We start from the raw sequence: 24,936 nt of genomic DNA, 5'->3' as shown, positions 1-24,936 counted from the left end.
GTCAAACAGCAGCTGATACAGGGAGGACATTAATATTCATATAAAATATGATGTGTTTTTCCAGGTCCATAATTTTCTGAATAAGAACCACGACCAGTTCAGGACAGAGGTGGTGGAGCTTTTTGCCAGGAGTCGCTTAAAGGTGAAAAACCTGGAAACACACACAGGCTGAGAGAAGTTTCTCATTTCTATTTCTTTATTTAAGTATATAGGATATGATTGAGAGATAAGTATATCTAGGTTTATATGTAGCAACAGTAATAGTGGTAACAAAAATGATAAATGACAAAAATATGATGCTCATGGTGTGAATCTATAAGTGTGCATGCACATGTTTCAGTGTTTGTGTCAGAGGTAATCATATGTATGTGTGTTTTATGATGGCTGTATGAGGAGAAGAGAGAGGGTGTGAGTATGGTTGAATTTATGATAAAACCTCAATAACTGAATAATTGCAGACAAGAAGTCATAATAAATATAAGAATGAAAATATATAATGACACTTTATATGATATCCTTTATTGAGACAGTGCTACATCATACCAATAAGAAAAATACAATAATAGAGTAGTGATATTATGACAATATGATATGTATAATTTATGAATATTTTATACACTATGATAATTTTGGAAACATCACAATAATATACATAGTTTTAATTCCTACAATAATGTCATGTTGAATAGTGGGTGGTGGAGCCAGGTTGAGCTACTATGGAGATGAGCAACAGGATGTTTTTAGAATTTGTTTGTGCACAATTGTGAAGTTTTGAGTAAATGTAAACACTGAATTTTTGATATAACCAGGAAAAATCCTGTTGCTGTGTGTGACTTGCAGCATTTCTGTGTTTCTCAGTTTGGTCGTATCAAATTCCCTGTGTGCATTTCCATTGTGAAGCCACAGAAATGCTCTGCATTCACCAAACATTATGTCATAGTATTTACTTTGGTAAAAACAGTCCTACTGTACCCTTTGTGTCAAATACAAAGGACTAACAGGCGAAAGAATATCGAAAATAGAAATATATGAGCAGTATGGTCATGGTGAAGTAAAATACTCAATGTTTTGAATATCAACAATTTCTCCAAAAACGTCAATATGGCTTTATATACATGTTTCTTTAATGTTTCCCTGTTGGTCAGATGGTGTCGGAGCTGTTCCAGAAGCTTCAGGATGGTTACATTCAGCAGAGGGAGCTGGGCTGGAGAGGGAAGGGCCTCCGCCAGCAGCCCTCCACCGCTGCCTCACACTTCCTCCAGTCCCTGACTGAGCTCACCACCCGCCTGGAGAGGTACTGACACGCCGACCACACTCAGCCAACACAAAGCTGTCCTTAAACACATGTTTGGCTCCCACCGAGTGTCATTGGTGGAGGTAACGTTTGGCTGCGTGTGTTTAAAGTCACACAGCTGTGGTTTAATAAAACGTAATGGAAAAAAAGAGTTGGACGACAGTCGGTGTTGATGATGTTTTCATCTGGTGTGAATAACTGGGAGAAGTCCTACAAGAGACCTCACAGGATGAGACACACCATGGTGAAGAGCTCAGATCAGGATGTTTCATGGTTATCTCCACATTCACCTACAGGCAGGTCTGAAGTTAACCCTCTACTCTCATGAGTTTCCTCATATCTTTTTTTTTCCAGATGTAAAACCACCTTTATCCACTGTCTGAAGCCAAATTATGTCAAGGTAGCTTCACTTATTTTCATTTAAAAATCACCACCAACATGAAATATGTGATATGGTGAGTTCAACTACATCTGTTGTGTTTTCTGCCAGCTTCCTGGGATCTTTGATGTGGACTATGTGTCGGCCCAGCTGAAGCATGCAGGGACCCTGGAGACCATCCACATCCGGAAGGAGGGCTTTCCCATCCGGATTCAATACTCTGACTTCATGGAGAGGTGGTGCACATACACAGAGCATCGCATCCATTCCTGCACCATCACTGTAACACTGTTACGTTCCAGTGCCACACACTCATTTGCATGTTCTCATAGAGAGTTTGTCCATTTCAGATAAAATCATATTACAGTACAAATGGGAAAATGTGTTTTTTTAAATGGATTTTTAGTTAGATGGTGGAAATAGAAGACTGTTATAAGGTCTGCTGTTAATACAAGCTCAAGCTTTCACATTTTATTCTACATCATAAAACACATCATTAAATCCCACAGCCCTGATTCCTTTATTAGGCTTTTATGTCCCTATAAAAAAGACAAAAAAGGTTGCCAACAAGTGTCTGAATGAGACTAGACAGAGGTTGTCAGAGATGTTACATGTCATCATATTCAACGTGAAACAGATTAAAAGCCGTGGACACTTGAATTCAATTTAGTCTGTAATGCTGCCTTCAGGGAGACTTCTGGGTCTGCACCATCTGCTTGAACTCAATCATACAAGCTTGTGCACCTTCTCAACCACTGTAGCCTATACTCCTTCCAGGATTATGGTCTGTCATCACCATCCTTACATGCAAAACAGTCCCAGTCCACACTGTTCTGCTCTGTGGAACAAGTTACCGATGCCTATCAGAGCAGGTCGACCTAACAACCTTACATGTCCTACTAGATCCTAATACATATACATATACATATACTGTACATATCCCTCGCTTATGAAATAGATACAGGACTTGGCACTTACACCAAGGTCTCTAAATGCACTGAAGCTGCATCTTGAATAAAATTTTATTTTATTTTAATTCTAATTTGACTTCTCTTAGTGATTTTATAATGTTGTTGTCAGGCAATTCTATCTGATATATGTTTTTATTTCTGTTGTACAGCACCTTGTAACTCGTTTTTGAAAGATGTTATATAAATAAAGTTATCATTATTATAAATATATAATAATAATAATAATAATAATAATAATAATAATAATAATAATGTAATTGATCTAAATATATACATCTTAATATATTTGGTTAAACATGAAAGGAACGGCAGAGTGTCTCTCAAACCTTCACCCTCAAACAGTTTCCCCGACAACCAGAGGAATGAGCTGTGTCTTGGTGTCAGTTTCACTTACATTGTTTACATCAAAAGATGTTGTGTTTAGTGTTTAGAAGCTTCAGGATGAGCTCAACATGGCTCTGTCTGTCAGGTATGGAGTTCTCCTGGCCCAGAGGGAGAGTGATGTGTCGGACAGGGAGCAGACGGTGGCTCTGCTCGACACGGTTGGTGCAGAGGAGGGACACTACCAGCTGGGCCGCACCAAGGTACAGAACACACTCCTGGTGCTGATGGGAAGCTTTAACCGACCATGTCAACATGTTAAGACATATATATGTGTGTGTGTGTGTGTGTGTGTGTGTGTGTGTGTGTGTGTGTGTATTAGGTGTTCCTGAAGGAGCTCCTGTACCAGCAGCTGGAGGAGAAGTGGAGCAGCACTCAGACCTGGGCTGCTGTCACCATCCAGAGGAACATCAGGGGCTTCCTGTGCAGGAGGAACTTCAGGTTCTTCAAACAGAAAGCCATCGTCATCCAGAGCCACATCAGAGGACACCAGGCCAGGTAGACAGATGTTTTCCTGCTTTAAAATACATTTTAAGCTTATTCTGTAAAAAAAAAAAAAGAGAGAGATGAGGGAGAAGAGAAAGGAGGAGAGTATGGAAACAATGAAAGGACAAGAGGTAAAAACAGCAGCTCAAACATTAGAGGATTTGAATGGACTCTTTGCACAGCTCCACTACTTCCTGAACTTAATGCTGCTCCTTTGTTTCCTGTCTTACTTAATTGGACAAACTGATGAATCCAGGTGTGTCTGAGTCGTCATAATGGCCAGACACACCTGGATTAATCAGTTTATCCAGTAATGTAAGACAGGAAACAAAGGAGCAGCATTAAGTTAAGGAAATAGTGGAGCTGTGCATAGAGCCCATTGTAATTCATTGATTAGAAAGTAGATCTCAAATGAATATAAATCTTGTTACTTGAGTGTCACAGTTGCTGCTTCTTTCTGTTTTCATCTGCAATTTATCACCCAGCCAGCAGATGCCCTCACACAGTCCCACTCACCTGACACGCACCCACAGCTCATCTGTCACCATAGTCACCCTCTCATTAATCTTTACTCTCTGCTGATTCTTACCTTTCTTCCAGCTTAAACTGCTATTGATCTTTTTTCCCCGTGTCTCCTCGTGCCAGTTACTGGACCCAGACTCTGACTCTGGTCCTGTGTTTCTGAGCTCTTGGTTTAACAACCTGTCAATCATCCCCTGTATGTGCACCTGTTCATCCTGTTTTCACTAAAGTCTCTCTCTGGATGTTCCTGCATTTGACTCTTCCAACTTCCACTATAGTCACACTAAAAACGTCTCTAAAAGAGCACAAAAAGACATAAATTTGATTTTAAAAATAATAAAATAATGTAGAACCTCAACAAATCAGAATAAAATCAAATAAATAAGAGAATAAGAAATCATGGGACAGTGCGTGATGTAAATTTCATTTCATTAACCTTTATTTTAACTTTGACTTATAATTGACCTTATTTACAATATAGCCATGCAAAAAGACGGCAACACTTTATAATAAGTAGCCTACACACTATTAAGCATTATGTACTAAATACTGAATTCTTCATTTATAACGCATGAATACTCATTAGTATGTAGTTTATAAATACAGTTAGTTCTTATCAATGATGAGTGCATTTTTAACTGTCTTTATATAGTAATGAATATTCGTGTGTTAGAAATGATGAATTCAGTATTTAATGCTTAACAAATGCTTAATAGTGTGTACTTATTATAAAGTGTTACCCAAAAAGACATGAAATACATCCAGGATACACAAATAACATATCTAAGTAGATCAGTAATAAAATATCAAATTAAAAATGATTTAAATTGATAGCAAAATGAGTCAACTAAAAACAAGAACAGTTGGAGGTAAAATTAATTTAAATTGCCCTAATGATAAAAATGAGATCGTTCTGTGTGATATTCCAAATTCCAGGTGCACAGTATGAAAAATTGGATTTTCCAAGTTCAGTAAAAAAGCTGCAGATGTGAGTCCTAAAACACATAAGAACACAGAGGAGGCTCAGCAGTGAAAGTGTCTGAGCTCTAAGTGTGAATCAGAGAAGAATCAAAGAAAACCTAAAGGTGAAACAGAAATGTGAGCTGAGGCGGAGTTAGTTTCCACCTGGAGACCTGAAACGAGGTCAGTCAGCGACGCGCCGACACTGAACCCTCTCCCTCTGTGTGCTGCCGCCCCCCCTCTTCTTCCAGGAAGTACTACAAGCGTCTGAAGCAGTCCTTCACACAGTTCTGGGCAGTGATGCTGATCACCAGAGAAACCATCAAGAGACGCCACTGGAGGAAGGTACGAACCCCCCGGGGACCGAGTTTCCCGGCAGCGGCATGTTTATGATGCTGTAAATCTGATAAGAAACCTGCGGCTTAACACCGACACTATGATTTATAATAGCAGAGTTATGTCCATGCCCTCTCACAGATAACACCTCACTTCCATGTTTGGGGTCAATGTGTAATTAGTCTCTTCTTTCCCATTTCCTCTCCAATGAAAGCAGGAGTGTAATGTGTCCTGTACACATGGTGAACTGTCAGTGATAAGCTCAGATTGATAATATTCTCTAATATTCTCCACCTATCCTTTGCTTTCATTTACTTAGATTATGCAGTGATCTACCATCCTGTAAAATCTCACCCCTTCTTAGCTTCTTATCTTTGCATTCGTCACTTGAACACACCCACCCGTACGCACGCATGCACGCACACACACACACACACACACACACAGGTACACACACGTATACACACACACCCAGCATACACCTCCGTCACTTGGACTTCAACCCCTCTCAGTGAAATTCGAAGCAGCGCTGCATCTCTCATTCCACCCTGTGAAACCTGTCCCTCCGACTTCCAGCTCCACACCTGTGACAGGTAGGCTGCTTCTCTGCCTTCTTCACTCTCTCCATCAGTTCAGATACAAAAAATGTCTTAAGGTTTTTTGTTTTTTTTTAATCTGATTTGACTCTTAATATAGTTTGAAACATGTGAAATGTAAACACAGTGAGGTGTGACAGAGGAAATGATCTACAGACACTCCTCTCTGCTTGTTTTTCTTTTGTTTAAATTTTTCTTCGCTAAACTGAACCGACAGTTTTCCTTTCTTTCCTCGTAAGTTCCTTTGCTTCATTTGTGTCTCTCTCAGTCTATTCTGTATTATTGTTTTATGAGGCTTGGACTCTGAACAGTGCAGCTCTCGCAGGCCGCCTGTGTCAGCTGTTCATGCCTGAGAACAGTCATCAGGAGCTTCTCTTTAGAGCAGTTCCTAAAAACACAGCTTTATATGAGATTTAGTGCTGACAGTTTGTGTTGGCACTTCTGATACAATATAATTATATGTTTTTTATGGAACTGATCCATTCTCACTTCTTGTCAGCACCTGCATTATTATTGTGATCTGATTCCAGATCAGACTGGGCTATGACGACAGTGTTAAGGTGGCGATATTAGCAGTTAATTATTTCCTAATAACTGAGTCAGCTGGTCATTAATCTGTGTCATATATGTGTTTTCTGTGTGTTGTTGTTGTTGTACATAAAACAGGTGCACAACTCAAATATAAACAGTGGAAATATACAGCTATTCACCTGGTTGTGGACGTTACCGGGCCTGACCAGTATCTACTGTATAGTTCAGTCTTGGGTGAGGTCGGAGAAAATGACACTGATTATGTCATAGTGATGTCATCATGGTTATCTCAACTTGTTTTGTTTTTTTGAAGGATGTTTTTCTATGTGGTGAGGATCAGACATGAGAGTATGTAAAAGTAGCATTATGGGACATACAGTAGCCTATAGGGGTTTGGGAGTACGGTATTTAAGAATCTGTTATAACTCCTTAACTGTTTTAGTTTTTGATTAGAATATGTTAAGTCAGAGGATGAGTCATATTGACTGTTATTATACCCTAAACTTTTCATCTGACAGAGATTTCTGGGTTTAAATGTTGAGTCTAGGGTTGAAATAAAAAATTTCACGTCAGGTTTTCTTACTGTTAAGCCTTACGTGGTTGGTGGCAGTAGATAACACGATAGAGCAGGGGCCACATACAGCGCAATTTAATCTCAAGTGGGCCGGACCAGTAAAATAATAGCATGATAACCTGAAAAGAACTTTGAATTTTTCCCTTTGTTTTAGTCTACGTTATTACGATGTTTACAGTTAATGAGCTATCCTTTTACGAAACATATTATGAACAACCTAAAATTTCTTGATTAAAAAAAATAGGTGCAATTTCAACAATATTCTGCCTCTTCTGTCTTCTATGTAATTTTCACACTTTCATCCTGAGGGCCAGATTGGACCCTCTGCTGGGCCGGTTTTGGCCCACGGGCCACACCTTTGACACCCATGCAATTGAGGATAACCTTAATCAGCACTGTTCATCAGTAATGTTTTGTGCAAATTTGCCTCATAGATGAAAATATATTCCTCTAATAAACATCATGATAGGATAATGAACAGGTGTACCATGTTTCATTACAGCCCACACAGTAATTAACACGATATTTCAATCTACATTTTTAATCTTTTGGCTGTGATTTGTGCCAGTCCACCTGGTTCTTAAGTGAAATATCACATAATTTGGACATGTTGTTTGTAAATATGTAATCGGTTGGAGCTGGGGAGTGATCCAGTGAGTCAGAGGGTGTGTTGATATGGTACAGTATGAATTGTAACCTACTTGTTTGATTTGGGAAGGTCGGTTATTGTAAATCCTGTCAGGTGGAGGCAGAACCAGGCTGGGCTCATGTGTGTTTGCAGAGACCCGTTCTCTCTGCTCACTTTGTGCTTATTGAAGTGAAGCCATCAACAAAAGAAGTGTTTGCTGCATGAATTCATGTGCACGCCCAAGTTTAATCTGTAACGCCGGGCACTTATCTGGTATCTGTATCCAGTAGGATTAACCATGGAAAAGAAATATGCACATATATAAACCAGGAGGGACGGGGTGAGGACACACTGGGTGGGTTGATGAACTGTAATCATATCTGAGTGACGCTGCTGTGCTGTGTTGAGGTGACTCCTCTCTATCTGAGCTATAAAACTCCTGATAAATATATAACTTTCTGGACTTTTGGAACTGCGTGGCCTGGCATACGGGGCGGGGCATCGAGGACTGTGGGTGTTGCAGGAGTATATAACAGGACGTGTATCTAAGAATAGGCCCGAGTGGACACACTCCTCAGGCAGGGAGGGATGACGGAGTGTTGAGTGTTCTTGATAAACTTGGATAACAAGGAGGAGCTCACCTGAGGAGCCACACAGTGGATCTGCAACCAGTTGAATGTACAGGATGTTAAATCATGGACCTCTGAACACAGTGTAATCACCAGTTTGATTTACTGGCTTTATTATCCCTTCAATTTCAGGAATTTCACGAGAGGATCAAAGTAAAAACAGTGACAAAGACCAAGTCTGTCCCTCCAGGAATGGTAAGACAGCTTCACTGATTTGATTCTGTATCACTGAGATTCTGATAACGTTTCATCTCCCTCCTCCTGTGATCACTGCACTGAAATGTGTTTTGTGTCGTGTTGTGTTTTCCCTTCAGGACGTGGGGATGTTGGAGATCCCTGCCGAGCTGTCGGCCAGACTCCGCAGCGCAGCAGGTCGGCTCCGTAAACAGCTCCACTGATTTGATAAGACTGCGGTTTGCACACAGTGTTTTCATTTCATACGGCTCACTGTACTTCCTGTCTCCCTCCATCAGGGCGGCAGCATCCGTCAGGCGTCAAAGAGGCGGCGCCTCCGCACGTGAAGGCGGACCATCGGCTCAGCCTGCCCCTGGATATAGACAGATACCCGTTCTCTCGCTATGCCAAGTCTGTATTACATGTGAGTGAAGCTGCAGCCACATACACACACATGGACATTCAGTGTATTGTGCATGCCACACAATAACCCAGTGATATCAATATACCACAATATTCATATTAGTTGCACAGAAATGCAGCTTTCAGGTTTTCTACTGATGATAATAAACCAACATTAACTGACCTGTGTGGACATTAGCAAGGGGCAACAAGCTTTAAACAGCCCTCATACACCGAGTTATGGAAAAGCATAATAGGAAACAGTTTCTTTTTTACACAACCAGCTGATTCAGAGAAACTTGGTTGTGTTGTGTCATCTGATGAACATAAGCTGATATCAGTGGTGTGCACAGGGCGGGGGAGGCCTGTCTAATGTGCAGCGGCAGTTCATCCCATAGTTCTACATGTTAAAAACACATAGAATGAAAACTGTTTCTCAGGACCAGTGAGATAAAAAAGTAAATAAAAAGAACCAATATTAGGAACTAAAACCTATATAATAAATAAATAAATGAATAAAACGCATTGTGAGGCAGCGACATGTTTTGGTAACCTGCAGTTATAATATAAAGTGCAGTACAGTGCAGAGGACCACAACAGACACACAACACATACAATAAAAGAGAATAAAGCAAAAAAAATAAAAATGACATATTTGATATCGGTTATGGTGCAGAGCTTTCATGTTGTGCCCCCAGGACACATGGTGCCAGCCTCAGGGATACCCCCTCCAGAGACCCCTCACCTCTCTGGAGCCTGAAGATGCTAGAACTGCCCTGGACATTTACAAACTGGTACATGGGACTCATTAGACGAAGTTTCTCCAGAGTTCACCTCTCCTGCAGCTCATACTGTACTCATCATGAGCATCAATCCTTTTCCTCCTCAGATCTTGAGGTTTACAGGTGAGTCAGAGCTCAGCAGCTGGAAGGAGCAGACGCTGGGTAACTACATCGTGGAGAAAGGCCAGAACCGACCGGCCCTGAGGGACGAGATCCTGGCCCAGCTGGTTTACCACACGTGGGGTCAGGAGGAGCAGGACAGCCTGAGGGGCTGGCTGCTGCTGGCCTGCTGCCTCAGTGCCTTCACCCCCTCACCAACACTGGACAGACCACTGCTCAAGTAGGTGCTACAGTGCATTTTTTAATTATCTAATCTTTTTCTAGATAAATGAGAGTAAGTAACTCAATATATAGTACCTGGCTGCAAAGTCATCTCCGGCTGCCCAGGTCAAATCTGATGTGTGTTACCACAGTGTCACAGTGATTTGGATTTGGTTATCTTTTCATGTTGATGTTTAGTAGTGATGGATCAGTTCCAGGACCAGCTACAAACAGGAACAGTAGCATCGACATGTGTCTTCCAATAGCAAACAAATGCATCTGGTTTTACAATAAACCTGCATGACGCTGTATACATTTACCTGAAATAAAATATTAATAATATAAAACACCAGAAAAACTACCAAAGACAAAGTAGATTCACACTGGTTCAGTTGTGTGTTTTTCAACCAACATAAAAAGAAGTATCAGAACCTTTAAAGAGCTACTATGTAACTTGACACACACACACACACACACACACAAAAGTTGAATTCATTAGCAGCCTGACTCACTCTGGTATGAGAGGCTAATAGCAGCTAAGAGTGTGTAAACAACAACATAATATACAGTGATTGTATAAGTCATCTCTAGTTGTGCTATTGGTAGAGAGAGTATTACATTAAAGCTGCCCTAAGTCATTTTGCATCAGCAGCCGCTGTAGCTGAAAGCATCTTGTTTTACATGTCAATATGAAGGTCATACTCCCAAACCTCCCAAAACATGAGTTTTGAATAAAACACAAATGCCTGGTAGGATCAAATGATGGAGTGATTACATTTGATATAGTGGTTAAACCAAGAAATCCCATTAGCCTCTGTAGTCTAGCTCTGAGCAGCTCGTGGCTCTGCTCCGCCATTCTAAAAATAGCTTGCACCGAACCTACTCCTAAAACTACAGGGATTATGGCAATGGGCCAATTTGCCAAAGTGTTGAACTATCCCTTTACAGTAAATGTCAACAATGGCAATAGGGAGGGTCTGGAGTAGGCTATATACTGTAGTTACATCTCCTATCACACATCACTCTTTCCTCCTCCAGGTATGTGTCTGACCATGGTCCAGGGGAGTACCGTTCACTGTGCCAACACAAGCTGCTGACGTCTCTGCAGCTCCCAGCTCCCACTGCCCGCATCTACCCACCCACCCAGCTGGAGTGGACTGCCAGCCAGAGGAGGGGCGCCATGCTGCTGGACATACACACCTTCAATGGTCAGAACAAAACAAAAGCTTTGCCATGAAACCGTTCAGGAGCTCCAGAGTAAAAAAAAACAAAACAAACATCCTATGATATCTTTTCAGATGAGAAGCTGACGACTGAAGTGGAGTCCTGGACCACCGGGGAGCAGCTTGCCTCATGGCTCCTCCTGTCCAGGTGCTCATCTAGTTTCAGTCATGTTAATATTCCCCGTGCCTCCCTTTATCTAATCAAGTCTCTAACTGGTCATTTGCTGTGTTTTAGCGGTGTGGAGGAGGCGGTGCAGGGCTGGTCAGTGTCTCTCCTGACCGATGACGGCTGGTCAGACTTGGCTGGCTCCGACTTTGTCATGGACCTGCTGGCTGGGGCGGAAGCTGAAGTGCTGCCCCCACCAGGAACCCCCTCCTCTACAAACTCTGACTACCTGTTCAGCAGCAACAACGGAGACAGGTAGAGCACTGAACCAGTCTGCCGTGTTTTGGGATCAATCCAGACTGGTCACTGTGACTAATCACTGTGTCCCTCTCTCCTCCAGGATGTTTGCCACAGACATGGATGACTTCATCCCACCTGCACCTCCAGTCCAAGCTCCTGGGCTGCCTCCTTTTGAGGGAAGCTCCTGGAGAGGAAGTTACCCACAGGAAGGTGGGTGTTACTGCCAATCCTTTGTGCTTTCTGCACCTGTAAGACCACCAGGGTCCACAGGAGACCAGTTTAATCATCTATCTGCCTAACATGGTCCACACAGACCCCTGTCCTGCACTGTAAACATGTAAGCATGTCATTCCCCCTCTCTCTGCCTCCCCATTCCCTGTATCTCTCAACTATCCTGTCTGTCCCTGTGAGCACATAGTAACAAAGTGTGGCCATGTTGTTGTTAGCATGTTGTTAGCAGTTAATAACAAGGATGTTGAATGCAATAGATACATAGGTAACACTTTATAATAAGTTCACACTATTAAGCATTAGTTAAGCATTAAATACTGAATTTGTCATTTATAACACATGAATACTCATTAGTATGTAGTATGTATGTATAAATACAGTTAAAAATGTTTTACTCATCATTGATAAGCACTAACTGTTTTTTATAAACTACATACTAATGAGTATTCATGCGTTATAAATGAATAATTCAGTATTTATTAATGCTTAATAGTGTGTACTTATTATAAAGTGTTACCTATGTATCTATTGCATTCAACATCCTTGTTATTAACTGCTAACAACATGCTAACAACAACATGGCCACACTTTGTTACTGCAGCCTGTATGTCCACTGTCTAAGCCCAGTGGCTGCACTGCCATTTACTTCTACTCTACTTTTAGAGTAGACCCTCTTGCAGTGATATTTAAATACCTAATAACACCAATAGATTTTTTGTCACAGAGGATGTTGGACAAATGTTGTAGCAAGTTTAGATCTCCACACACACAGCCAGTGTTTTAACCAGGTGCAGGTTGAACATCCTGTGTAAATCAAAATTAACCCTGCACACTGAGACTGTGACTGGGACTGAGAGTGAGGAGTCATGTTTCACTTGTAGCTTCTGCACATGCTCACAATTAGAGATAAAAACATGCACCATACATGGATACATCGTATTACCAATTACTAAAGCAAGGTAAACCTTTCACAAAAAACTTGACAATAATATTACAGAATATATAATCGCTTAAAAATTACAGCATTGTAAATTTTGTGTAGAATTAGAAAATTACACTGTTTAACACGGCTTTAACAAAGTTGAGGTAACTAACAACTAAAAAAAGGCAAATAATAAATGTAGACTATCTGTCTACACCACTAAATGGAAATTGGGTCACATGAGACCCAGAGTCAGACTGGACATCAGGACCACCAGGACAAATCCCAGTGGGCTATAACGGTAGAACCAGGACTTGGTGCATTACAACTTTACACCCATATTTTGCATATATGTGTATATACATCACAGTAATCATTGCGGCGGGGGCTCAGACAGGTAGTTCCAACAGAGAACATGTGCTGTTCTAACCTCTGTGCTCCACCTGTTTGCAGGGCGTGGTCGACAGATGGACGCATACGTTGACAACTTGTTTGATCCAGTCCTCGACCAAGGACCTCGGGTCAGTGATGTCATCAGATATATGTAATTATGTAAACGTTAACCTGTGATCAGTGTGCAGGCTGTGTTGCCCTGTGTCTCAGAGCGTGCTCACCTCCTACTGGATTGTATATCTCCGGTTGTATCTTGTTACTGACAGTACTTGTATCACTGGGTTGTGTTTCCTCCTTGTCTGTAGCTGTGTAATGTAATGGCTCATTCATGTTTGTGTGTCTTTATATATATGTGTGTGTGTGTGTGTGTGTTTGTGTGTGTAGGACATGGACAGAGTGGCCGTGCTAAACGACAGGCTGAGAGGAGGAGGAGGGGTTGGACCCATGTATGGAGCTGGTAGGAAAACTGGACCTCTCATCTACACAACACACAAACAACACAACAACAATCACTTAGTATCCTGTATAGTTTCATCATAAAAACATAAATGGCAATTTTTATTAATATTAATACAGTGTATTATTCTACATATTTTCATTATTTGCTCTCATCAGGAAATCATGTTAGTTCCTGAAAATATGTTTGTTTGTTTTGTAATTCTATTTTCATGTGGCAGTTTGTAATATCTGCTTTTGATAGTATTGTTCTTATTATAGATCACTCTAGGCCAGTGGTTCTCAAAGTGGGGTCCGGGGACCCCCAGGGGTCCTTGAGAGGGTTCAAGGGGGTCCCCAACTTTTTCTTGAAATTTTACCACTTTTTTCCAGAAATATTAAATTTTTTTCCAGAATTTTTTTTTCGAATTTTTTCCAAAAATTCACACCATTGGCCATAATTTTAACTTATGTTGACTTAAAAAAGTAACGTTATTCAGTCTCCGAACAAATATTTGTGTATTTCTGGTGTTTTGTCATGTTAAAAAGGAAATTTTACTTGAACCCTTCAGTAATCCTGCAAAATTATAGTCAGTCAAACCACATGTAATACAGTGATACAAAAAATAGGAACACACAATAACAGAGCAGATGATTACATATGTATCAATCTGTTTTGCAGGTATGCCGATGGCTATGCCAACCTATCCTATGGGTAAGTGGAGGAATGTTTCTTCAGTCTGGTTCAGATCAAGTGGCAGGAAAAACTGACCAATCATCTTTTGTACTCTGTGTTGTTTCTCTCCAGGGATGCCAGTTAACCCAATGCCCAGCTATGGTGCAACTCCCATGATGCCAATGCCAGGTAAGCCCTGTCCTATAGCAGCTCACCAATATTTGCAGATATTGAAATGTTCTTCCTGACAAGCAGTTTCTAATCATCCTCACACAGCCATGATGATAAATCAGGCTCCTGCTGCCGCTGACCCCATGCAGACAGTAGCACAGCAGGCCCTCATCAACCAGCAGGCCTTTCTTATGGTGAGCAGACTCCACCTTGGTGTTTAACTATGTCTTCAGCTTGACGGTTCATCTTTTTCATCCTGTAATCTCCCCTCTGCACGTGTCTCTGCTCCCCTCTCCTCAGGCCCAGCAGATGACCCAGCAGGCTCTGAACATGTCCCAGCAGCAGGTCCAGGAGCAGCAGAAGAAGCAGGATCAGCAGAAGAAGAAGGAGAGGGAAAGAAAGCAGCGGGAGGAGGAGGAGGAGGAGGAGGAGAGGAGGCAGCGGAGACGACGGTCCGATCGGCGCGCCAGGGAACGCTCACCTTCCCCCCGACGAGCTCACTCCCCCTCACCTGTCAAGCCAAAAACCAACCACAGGAGGCACGAGCCAGAGGTAGGTGGTATATTTACATGAATCATTATATATTGTCATTCACTGCACCTGTTTACACCTTATCGTACATACTTACTACTGTCCCATTTAGTTGAGGTTTACACTGTTACACTGTTGTTCTCCTTCTGATATCTCTACTCTGTGTGGCTGGTTTTTATTTTGTTCAGTCGGTACACTCAAGTTGTATGCTGATGATGTCATATGTTCTTATTGTTAGCAAAACCCATGGAAAGAACCAAAGCTGATATTGTAATAAAAATTGTTGTAAAAAAAAAAACACTCACAATAGTAGTTTTTTGTAATAAAAAGTAATTCACTCAAAGACATTCACTCAAAGATTTCAACAGACAATGAATTTTATTGTTGAACAGATTGTGATAGGCTTAAAGGATAGTTCAACATTTTGGCAAATTTATTATAATTATAATATAATGATATAAATATAATTTGCCATAATCCCTATAGTTTTAGGAGTTGGTCCGTTACCTTTAATTGTCAGTACAAGCTATTTTTAGAACGGCGGAGCAGAGCCGTGAGCTGCTCAGAGCTGCGCTACAGAGGCTCATGGGATTTATTGGTTTCAAACTCATCAAATACACAATCCAACAACTCCAAAACGCTCTTGTCGACAAGTTGTGACCTGCACATTCGCCACACTATGAGATAATAAGGGAACGTTACGGGACGGAGTTGTTTTCGAGGTAAATTCATGCAAAATCACCAAAGTGCGTTCCTGTCGGGGGCAGTTTTTCGGCTAGCAGTCTCTGCATTTGCCTCCGTCTCGTAATTACTCCTAAAACTATAGGGATTATGGCAATGGGCCAATTTGTCATAATGTTGAAGTATCCCTTTAATATAAAATATTGACCCATGACACTGATACAGAGCAGTATATCAAGCTTTCTATACATGCATTGTAAAATTACAGATATATTCTTTGGTGGTTAAGCTCTTCACATGGGATTGATTGACAAAACCAAACCTTATTTCTATATTCCTCTAATGTCTCCACAGACAGAGACAGAGACGGACGTACCAGAGCCAGATGAACTGCAGTCTGTCAGTGAAAAGACAAAGTACTTCCAAAAGATCGGTGGTGAGTTGAGCTGATAAATCAAACCTCAGTAACACATGTAGCTTCTAACTGAAAGCAGAGTGTGTTCTGCTGTAATCCAGGAGTTTTTACAATGTCTATCTAATTTAAAATCAACCTTCTCTCTAACATTGTAAAGGCTACACACACTGATAAAATGCTACACATACCATCACGTTTAAAGTATGTTTCCATTTGAATACTTGGGTTTTCTTATTCCTGTTATCTCTGTCCTCCTCTGCTATAAAGGCATGAAGCCCAAAAAAGAATCCAGACCTCGAAAGCCTGAGCGGCCGGTCAACCGCAGCCCTCCCAGACAACAGCAGCGCTCCCCATCACCACCTAGTCCATCACCCCCACCCACAGCACCTAAACCTGAGGGTAAGAGCTTGAAACACGTTGTAAGGACCCAGAGAGTTCAGCAAGTGAAAGAAGCAGTACAGGTCATGTGTGTGTTTGCTTATACCATCTAATTATAAAGAAAATGAACTGAAGGGGGAGATCTTGGGATATACTGTGTGTTTCTTCTCTTCCACAGTGAAGCGTGTCCCCGTCCGTCCTCCTAAGGAAGCAGAACGCCCAAAACCCAAACCCAGTGAGCCTAGGGAGGAGCCCACCTCCAACATCCGAGATATCATCAAACAGTTCAACAGCCGGCCCCCACCAGAGCCCAAAGCCTACGAGCCTGCCAGGTCAGTGCTCCATCTCATCGGCACACTTTCATCACATCTGACATCCGGCTGGATCCTGCCTGGACTCTTCTGCACCAGCTGTGTTGAGTGACACTTGTGTTTTCTTCACAGACATGCGAAGCAGTTCGTAAAGAAGAGTGACCCCAAAGAGGAGGCTCTGGCTAAACTCAAAGACGTGACTCCAGTGGCACGGCAGAAGGTCAGAGCGCTCAGAAAATTTTAGATCCTCCTGTTAGAATCATCATCACCTCACTGTCTTGACATTTCAAATAATAACTGGACTGTGTGGAGGCTGAGACACAAACAAGCCACTCTGTTTTAAAGCCACCCCCGCAAAAAACCAATAGATATATTGCTCTGTGTAATGAGACAAAATAATAATGGGATGCAGGCATGTGGATATAGTCAATATATATACCCATCAAAGATAATGTTAAAGGGATATTTCTACATTTTGGCAAATTCGCCTATTGCCATAATCCCTATAGTCTTGGGAGTAGGTTCATTACCTTTAATTGTCGGTGCAAGCTCTTTTTAGATCAGCGGGGCAGAGACGTGAGCTCTGCATGGCACACGTAACTTTTGTCTTTCCCTCATCAAACTCATCAAATACACAATGCAACAACTCCAAAACGCTCTCATGGACAAGTTGTGACGTTCACATCCACCATGCTATGAGATAATAATGGAACATTACGAGACTGAGTTGTTTTCAAGGCAAATGCGTAGTCAGAGCTACATTTCCAGACACGGCTGCTGGGCGGAGTGACTTCAAATGCGCAAGTAGTTCCAAGTATTTGCTTCATGTGTCGTAATGTTATGTTATTATTTCATAGCATGGCGAATGTGCAGGTCACAACTTGTCCATGAGAGCATTTTGGAGTTGTTGGATTGTGTATTTAGTTTGATGAGGGAAACACGAAAATACCGTGTGCCTGCCTCCGTTGCATTAGCCGGCAGCTCGCTTCTCTGCCCTGCCGATCTAAAAACAGCTTGCACCGACAATTAAAAGTAATGAACCTACTCCTATGACTACAGGGATTATGGCAGTAGGCGAATTTGCCAAAATGTTGAACTATCCCTTTAAGTTTCTACACCCTCACATCTCCCTGTCCTCTCTCCCTCCACACAGAGGCAGTGGGCGCCTCCTCCTCCTCCACAGCCGGTCAAGCCGTTCAAGCCGAGGTACGAGTCTCCTCTGTCCACCCCTCCGTCCTCACCTCCGTCCACCAGGGGACCCCGCGTCATCTCCAGCAACATGAAGCAGAAGCAGCGCTCCCTGGAAGATCTGTTCGGCTCCCAGCGCCTCAAAGACCTTGCGCCTGCTCCCCCAGACTCCCCACCGCCCCCTCCACGCCAGGCACCCATGGTGCAGGACATCCCAGAGCCGCCGACCATGCCCGCCCCCTCTCTCTGTGGGTATTCCCACACTGTGTTTAGTTGTGTTTTAGCTGCTGAATGTTGCTAACCAGATGACTCACTGATGTGTTTCTCTGCCCTTGTGTAGTAGTTGAACAGAGGATGCCAGATGACGACGGCATCCGGTCCAAGCTGCATCGCTTCTCTGCTGGTGTCTACTTCTCTCACACCAACATGCCTGGGAAAGTGTTCATGCGAAAAGAAGTAAGAAATACACACACGTAAAAGTTGCAGTAGAGACAGAGATGGAGATGGAGATGGAGTTAAAGGGATAGTTCACCCTAGAATGATATTTCGCTCATTATCTACTCACCCTCATGTTGACTAAGGGCTGGAAGAAGTCTCAGAGTCCACCGTCCCTTCTCTGAGTTACAGGGGGTCTCAGCGTAGCAGTGCATGTCCATATAACGGTTGCAAAGGGACACCAGAGCTCTTCGTAAAAAAACACACACAAAAAAACATCCAAATACCTCCATGATGCTCGTACAGTATGTAATGTCCGTCTTGTGCTGAAGCCCCAAATTGCGTAATTGTCCCGAAAAAAATTAAATAAGTCTATATTTTAAGCTTGTTTGTAGCGGAAGCTTCTCGAAGCTCCTCTTCCTGGTCCGTCCAAATCTCGCGTGATTTGCGCCGGCGTCAGTGCAGTTACTGCGAATCACGCGAGATTTGGACGGACCAGGAAGAGGAGCTTCGAGAAGCTTCCGCTACAAACAAGCTTAAAATATAGACTTATTTAAGTTTTTCGGGACAATTACGCAATTTGGGGCTTCAGCACAAGACAGACATTACATACGAGCATCATGGAGGTATTTGGATGTTTTTTTGTGTGTGTTTTTTTACGAAGAGCTCTGGTGTCCCTTTGCAACCGTTATATGGACATGCACTGCTACGCTGAGACCCCCTGTAACTCAGAGAAGGGACGGTGGACTCTGAAAATTCTTCCAGCCCTTAGTCAACATGAGGGTGAGTAGATAATGAGCGAAATATCATTCTAGGGTGAACTATCCCTTTAAGACTGGAGATAGAGATAGCAATAGAACAAGAGATAGAGATAGGGATAGTGATAGTACTTGGGTTAGGGATAGAGATAAAGATAGAGATAGAACTAGAGATAGAGATACAATAATTCATATGTATGTATGTTTATATTCTAGCTTCTCTAGCTTCTTTTAACACTGAATTAAGAAATTATAAAATAATGAATGAATATTTACTAGCTGCTTTAAATGTATCTATTAAAGCAATGAAACCAGAGCTGCATTGGCTCTGAAATATAACTTCATAAATCTGAACTTGTTATATTACAGCTGTAAAAGCCATCCTCTCTAACTATAATTTATTTGTCTGCAGGTGTTTTACCCCAGAGAGAAGTTCAACAAGCCCTACGTCCTCAACCTGCTGTGTGAACAGGTCAGTGGATTTACAGTCACCTTGTAGTCCAGTGTGTCCAATGCCTTTAATCTCAGAGACGGTGAGCTCTGCCTCTAACACCGTCACTGTGTGTTGTGTTGAAGATCATGAGGGACACGTACTCTGACAGCTGCATGAGGATCAGCAGAGAGGAGAGGAGGAAGATGAAGGATCTGCTCGGTGAGGCTTCTTCTGACAGGTTCAGACTGGATGCTCCTGTCGACCGCCTCTAATCTCTCTCTGAATACTTTTCTTCATAGCAAATTTCAACGTGGGAACAAATATAAGAGCCGTCCAGGATGACCTCATGAAGAAGAGGATCGTCATGGCGGCTCGAGACAACTGGGAAAACTACTTTAGCCGGCTGTTCCCAGTGAGGGTGAGCGACGGAAGAAGAGTCATGGAACAGCATGAAAAAAACCCATATTTACATATATTGAATTTCCATATTTGAAATACATGTGACAAATTTTACAATTGGAAACACCTTTATATATATACCTTTATATATTGACATATATCCAGCCTATACAAATATATAATGTTTGTATTTTGGACAGATGTTACAGATGGTCTGTGTTTGCTGAGTGTTTTTAAAATCTATCAGTTACTGTCAGTCCACTTTACAGGTGTTTTTATCTATGTATGAACACAATAAATTCTGGTAAAAGCAGCCATCCAAATTATAAATTGGTGGATTTCCATAAATGGATTTCAGCATTTACAAATATTCAAAACGCCTCTACTGTGTGTACTTCCTGCAGCTGGACGGTGTGGATGCTGAGCTGCTGGGTGTGTCTCATCGGGGGATTCATCTCCTGAAGGTTGTCAGAGCATCAGGCATCAACCCCAAACACCTCCGTCTGCTCAGAAGCTACAGGTAAACAAGCAGCTGATACAACACACCAGGCAGCAAACTACTGTAAAGCCATTATAATCCCTCCCACGTGGGATTTTCAAGACACAAATATGGATTATTGCCTAAACAGAGGGGGGAAATCTCCAATCCTAAAGTGCCAGTGTATTTCATGAGAGCTGCTTGACAGGTGGTCCAATAGCTGGAAGCATATTGTGAAAAGACACACAATGAACAAAATTGAATATTCAGTCTATTCAGTGAGTATGAATCTGCTGTGGCCTCTGTCTGATTTGGTAGTTTGCAGTTTGATCAGTTTGAACAATGGAGACAGGAACACTTCTGGACCTTTAATTCAAACATAATAGGATTTGTCATTCGTTCAATATTTATTTTACATGATGTCTTATATTGTCACTTTCATTTCAATTTGTCATAGCTGATGTCGTCTGCACAGAATTGTAACTCCAGTCTGCATGAATGTAGCTTTGCAGAGATGCTGTCAGTCGACCTCAAAGGTGCAGAGCAAGTGGAGCTGGAGCTGAAGAATGAAAACCCCGTTCTGCAGTCCAGCAGAGCTCCTCAGATCACTGCCATGATCCAGTTTTTCCTCCAGGAGCTCATCAAGGTAGTTCCTCCTTCTCCACCATTGTCATTCATTGTGTTATCTGTGCTTGTGTCAAAGCTTCATGACTTTGAGTCCATGTATTACCCTCGTGGACGTCTCTCTCTGCCTCCTAGGACTCAGGCCACGTTGTTGCTCTGAAGAGTTTTGTGACAGACGACAAGAGTCTGCTCAAATTCAGCAGAGGTGATGTCATCAAACTGCTTCCAATGGAAGGACTCCAGCCAGGTGAGGTCACCTGACCACCAGCTGTCTGTTTTGTCTGTTGTTTTCTCTCAGCAACAACTATGATTCTTCTCAGACGATGCTTCAGGGTTGGATTTTGTTTCATCAATCATCTAATAACTCTGCTGTGTGTCCTATAGGCTGGCGTTTCGGCTCCATGGGGGGTCGCTCCGGGCTTTTCCCAGAGGACCTCACTCAACCCTCCGCGGCCCCGGACTACCACTACATCCACCTTGAACGGAGAGATGATAAGAGGAAAAGCATGAGGGGTCCTCGACCCGTCAGTCAACCCAAGGAGAGGCAGCCTCCAGCCCTCCTCATCAGACCCGCTGTCAGTCAGTCTATCAGTCCTGATCCAGAGTGGCCCAGCAGAGAGCCCATGCCCCAAGATTTGGGCCAGCGATCGGTCCCCGGATCAGGACAGAGCTCCATCAGGGGCTCAGTACTTGACATGGAGGTCCTCTCATCCATGGCTAAGTTTGCCATGAGGTACTTTAGGTATGACAGAAAAGAAGTGATTATGTTGTTGAATCCACTGGAATAGTTTGGGTTCATATAACACAACATGGTGAAATCTGTGTTACTGTTATAGAGTGGGGTCTACAGGTCTGCCGGCCAGCGGGAGGAACTTCTCAGATGTGGTGCAATACACAGAGGTAAGACGGGACAGGCCCTGTGGTGTGTGTGTGTGTGTGTGTGTGTGTGTGTGTTTTAATGATTCTCTCACCTACTACTGAGGAATAATAGTCACAGTACAGCTCATTAACAGTAAGTACTTAATGATGAATAATGACAATGATAAAAAAAATAAAAAATAAACGTCTAAAAATGAAATAATTGTAATTTGATTTGGCTGGAAGAGAGTTTAATTTCTTAATTTAAAAAATAAATACAATCCATGTATCCTATCTGTATGCTCATGTCCAGGACTGTCCTGATGCCTGAGTGTTTACAATATATATCATTTTCATAGCAGTGAGTCTCTGGTTCTCTTTTTTCTGTCTGATGCATCTTTTGTATTTACCACTATTACTACACACTGAGATTCGGTATATCAATAGGTGAGAAGTCATGTGTTTCACTTGTTAATGAGAGCTAGCTATCAAAGATTTTTAAATATTTAATATCCGTCACTGTCAAAGTCAACAGCATCAGTCAGTGAGTCCACTTGACTGAATAAAACTCAACTACCTGCGCTGTTTGATTTCCCTCCAGGTCCTCATCCAGGAGTCCCTCATCCTCTACCATGATCCTGAGATCAACGACTTGTCTGTCCAGTGCTTCACGAGTGAGTTCCTCCACTCTAACACAACATTCACTGAGACCCTGGTTCTGTTTGCTTCTCCATCACCCCTCTGTTTATCTGCTCCTCCAGACTTGATGCAGTTTATGGGAGACCTACCACTGAGGAAGAACACCACCCAGTTAGACTGTCTGAGCCACATCTTACTGGTCAGTGCTCAGCCACTCGCTGTATCTGCACAACAGATGGCTGTCAGAAGGATGTTCTGAGACTTTGTTTCTGGGCGTTAAAGAAGAGTTTGTGTTTGTGTTCAGCTAGGGAAGGAGAAGGAGATGCTGAGGGACGAAATCTACTGCCAGGTCATCAAGCAGACAACCAACAACCCAACCCAGTGAGTCTGTGATGCATATCAACTATACGTTTATATGAAGTAGTAACATTCATCAAGTTCTGCAACTTGCTAATACTTGATACTAAATAGTTGGTATAGTCAAATAAACTAGTAGATAGGAAATAACCCATCACGCCTGGCAAGATTTGGTATTTTACTGGAAATCTGCTATATTATTTTTTAATTTCATCACTCAGGAAATAGTCAACCAATCAGAAGAGAGGCTCATAGCCCAAAATACATCTTCTTATGGATCAACACTTCAAATAAAAGTGTAAAATATGGGACCTCTAAACTTTACTATCAGCATAAAGAAAAGAATGGCAAAGGCAATATCTTTGGCACTGATGGCAGTTACTCATTTACTCCTTGTGTATCAAATGATAAGGTATTCCATACCCAATTGTGCATCTGTTACTTGGAACTTGACTTGGTCAGATCTGAGAAATCTGAAATGTACATCCATATATCTGTGTTACTGCAGGGAGGAACTGAACTGATCCAGTAATTTGATATGAAATTCAATATGAAAAAGGATTCTACAGAGTTAAACCTAACTTAAGCCCACACTTAGTAAAATAGAAGCTGACACAAACACAGGTAACAGTGTCTGCTTCATGAATATTAGATCTATCCAATAAGTGCGGCACATACACAGTCAACACAGGTGAGAGCAACAACTTTCAAGGAATGAATGAGCTAAGTCTAAAACAACAAGAAGAGTGCGCTTCAGACTTTCTTCTTAGGATGAGTTATTCTCTAATGGTTGTGTGTGTGTGTGTGTGTGTGTGTGTGTGTGTGTGTGTGTCTCCACAGGTCCAGCTGTACCCTCGGCTGGCGGCTGCTCAGCCTCATGACTGGACTCTTCCCCTTCTCTGGTACTCTGGAGCCGTACGTCTCACATCACCTGGACAGCATCGCTCAGGAATACGAGCACCCGTACCAAGGTAGGAGACACATTAATAGTAGATACACAATATCAGGGGGAAATAACACACACATACACACAACAGAGTCTATGTCTTGTCCTCAGAGCTGGCAGGTGTGTGTCTGGAGAACCTTCAGAGAACTCTCACTATTGGCGGTCGTCGTAGCATCCCCTCGCATGTCGAGATCGATGCCATTATGGTGAGTTCACCTACACTCTGATGCACATGACACACAAAATCTCTCATGATGTACAGTTACTTCAACTGTTTTTGCTGTTTGTTGTGCAGGAGGGCAAAGCCTTCCGACGGATCGCTCTCCAGCTGCCAGGAGGAGTCGAGTCCTCCATCAGGATACGCAACTTCAGTGTAAGATTCTGTGAAATCTGCTTTTCTGTAGACAAACTCTCAGTAGTATTATAATTAACTTTCCTGTGGTTATATTTCTTAACCTCCTCCAGATTGCAACAGATGTGGTATCAGACTTCTGTAACGACATGGGTATCTCAGACCTGGCAGAGACCAAACAGTTCATCATCCTGGCCATTAGAGGCAAAGGTAAAGTAGATGTACTCTCTATAGGTGATGCAGTTAGTGAGAAGTAGTGTAGACCGGCAAATGTAAAGGGGCAGGTCATGCAAATAACATGAATAAAGGTATTTTATCATGTAGGCCCTAAAACATAATATTTAATAATTAATAAAGCCGGTGCATATTCTCATTTGCCCAGGTCATAGTATTTCAAAGGAGGTTAAATCGAAAGCAACTGGACTTAGTTATTTGTCTAGGAAGACGTTTCACCTCTCATCCAAGAGGCTTCATCAGTTCATGTTGTTGTTCTTTGAGGCTAGATTGTTGAATCTCCTGGGAAGGGATGAAAGGGCAGCATTGTAAATTGGAGATAGGTGGTGTCTCAGGCCACCTCCCCTGTTGAGGGATGGTTTCTCTACTTTTACAAGTAGAGAAACCATTTCTACTTTTTACTTTTAAAGAAGCTATTTTTGTAAAAGTAGAGAAACCATCCCTCAACAGGGGAGGTGGCCTGAGACACCACCTATCTCCAATTTACAATGCTGCC

At 42.2% G+C, this 24,936-nt stretch overlaps 1 protein-coding gene across 1 annotated transcript in view; it reads left to right on the top strand.

Moving 5' to 3' along the window:
- Window positions 1-24,936, top strand: part of myo15b (myosin XVB) — a 40,571-nt gene that overhangs the window by 11,071 nt on the left and 4,564 nt on the right. Inside the window, exons 18-60 of the mRNA XM_085761246.1 lie at window positions 65-142; window positions 1,146-1,294; window positions 1,649-1,694; window positions 1,785-1,909; window positions 3,114-3,228; window positions 3,348-3,523; window positions 5,245-5,338; window positions 8,420-8,482; window positions 8,602-8,659; window positions 8,761-8,885; window positions 9,562-9,657; window positions 9,753-9,985; window positions 11,005-11,174; window positions 11,265-11,337; window positions 11,425-11,610; window positions 11,696-11,805; window positions 13,202-13,269; window positions 13,526-13,598; window positions 14,259-14,291; window positions 14,385-14,450; window positions 14,529-14,617; window positions 14,724-14,975; window positions 15,990-16,068; window positions 16,318-16,449; window positions 16,607-16,760; window positions 16,872-16,959; window positions 17,893-18,175; window positions 18,268-18,383; window positions 19,533-19,592; window positions 19,697-19,772; window positions 19,853-19,971; window positions 20,357-20,472; window positions 20,935-21,076; window positions 21,190-21,301; window positions 21,439-21,796; window positions 21,891-21,954; window positions 22,514-22,586; window positions 22,674-22,750; window positions 22,856-22,932; window positions 23,749-23,879; window positions 23,966-24,060; window positions 24,150-24,227; window positions 24,320-24,416. Of these exons, the coding sequence (XP_085617372.1) occupies window positions 65-142; window positions 1,146-1,294; window positions 1,649-1,694; window positions 1,785-1,909; window positions 3,114-3,228; window positions 3,348-3,523; window positions 5,245-5,338; window positions 8,420-8,482; window positions 8,602-8,659; window positions 8,761-8,885; window positions 9,562-9,657; window positions 9,753-9,985; window positions 11,005-11,174; window positions 11,265-11,337; window positions 11,425-11,610; window positions 11,696-11,805; window positions 13,202-13,269; window positions 13,526-13,598; window positions 14,259-14,291; window positions 14,385-14,450; window positions 14,529-14,617; window positions 14,724-14,975; window positions 15,990-16,068; window positions 16,318-16,449; window positions 16,607-16,760; window positions 16,872-16,959; window positions 17,893-18,175; window positions 18,268-18,383; window positions 19,533-19,592; window positions 19,697-19,772; window positions 19,853-19,971; window positions 20,357-20,472; window positions 20,935-21,076; window positions 21,190-21,301; window positions 21,439-21,796; window positions 21,891-21,954; window positions 22,514-22,586; window positions 22,674-22,750; window positions 22,856-22,932; window positions 23,749-23,879; window positions 23,966-24,060; window positions 24,150-24,227; window positions 24,320-24,416 (5,005 nt within the window). The remainder of the gene's footprint in view (window positions 1-64; window positions 143-1,145; window positions 1,295-1,648; window positions 1,695-1,784; window positions 1,910-3,113; window positions 3,229-3,347; window positions 3,524-5,244; window positions 5,339-8,419; window positions 8,483-8,601; window positions 8,660-8,760; window positions 8,886-9,561; window positions 9,658-9,752; window positions 9,986-11,004; window positions 11,175-11,264; window positions 11,338-11,424; window positions 11,611-11,695; window positions 11,806-13,201; window positions 13,270-13,525; window positions 13,599-14,258; window positions 14,292-14,384; window positions 14,451-14,528; window positions 14,618-14,723; window positions 14,976-15,989; window positions 16,069-16,317; window positions 16,450-16,606; window positions 16,761-16,871; window positions 16,960-17,892; window positions 18,176-18,267; window positions 18,384-19,532; window positions 19,593-19,696; window positions 19,773-19,852; window positions 19,972-20,356; window positions 20,473-20,934; window positions 21,077-21,189; window positions 21,302-21,438; window positions 21,797-21,890; window positions 21,955-22,513; window positions 22,587-22,673; window positions 22,751-22,855; window positions 22,933-23,748; window positions 23,880-23,965; window positions 24,061-24,149; window positions 24,228-24,319; window positions 24,417-24,936) is intronic.

This window comes from Trachurus japonicus, chromosome 19 (assembly GCF_045865225.1).
Source record: "Trachurus japonicus isolate A0001 chromosome 19, Traja_1.0".
Lineage (NCBI taxonomy): Eukaryota > Metazoa > Chordata > Actinopteri > Carangiformes > Carangidae > Trachurus > Trachurus japonicus.
The sequence above is the reverse complement of the archived record's forward strand: the minus strand, read 5'-3'. Positions and strand labels throughout refer to the sequence as shown.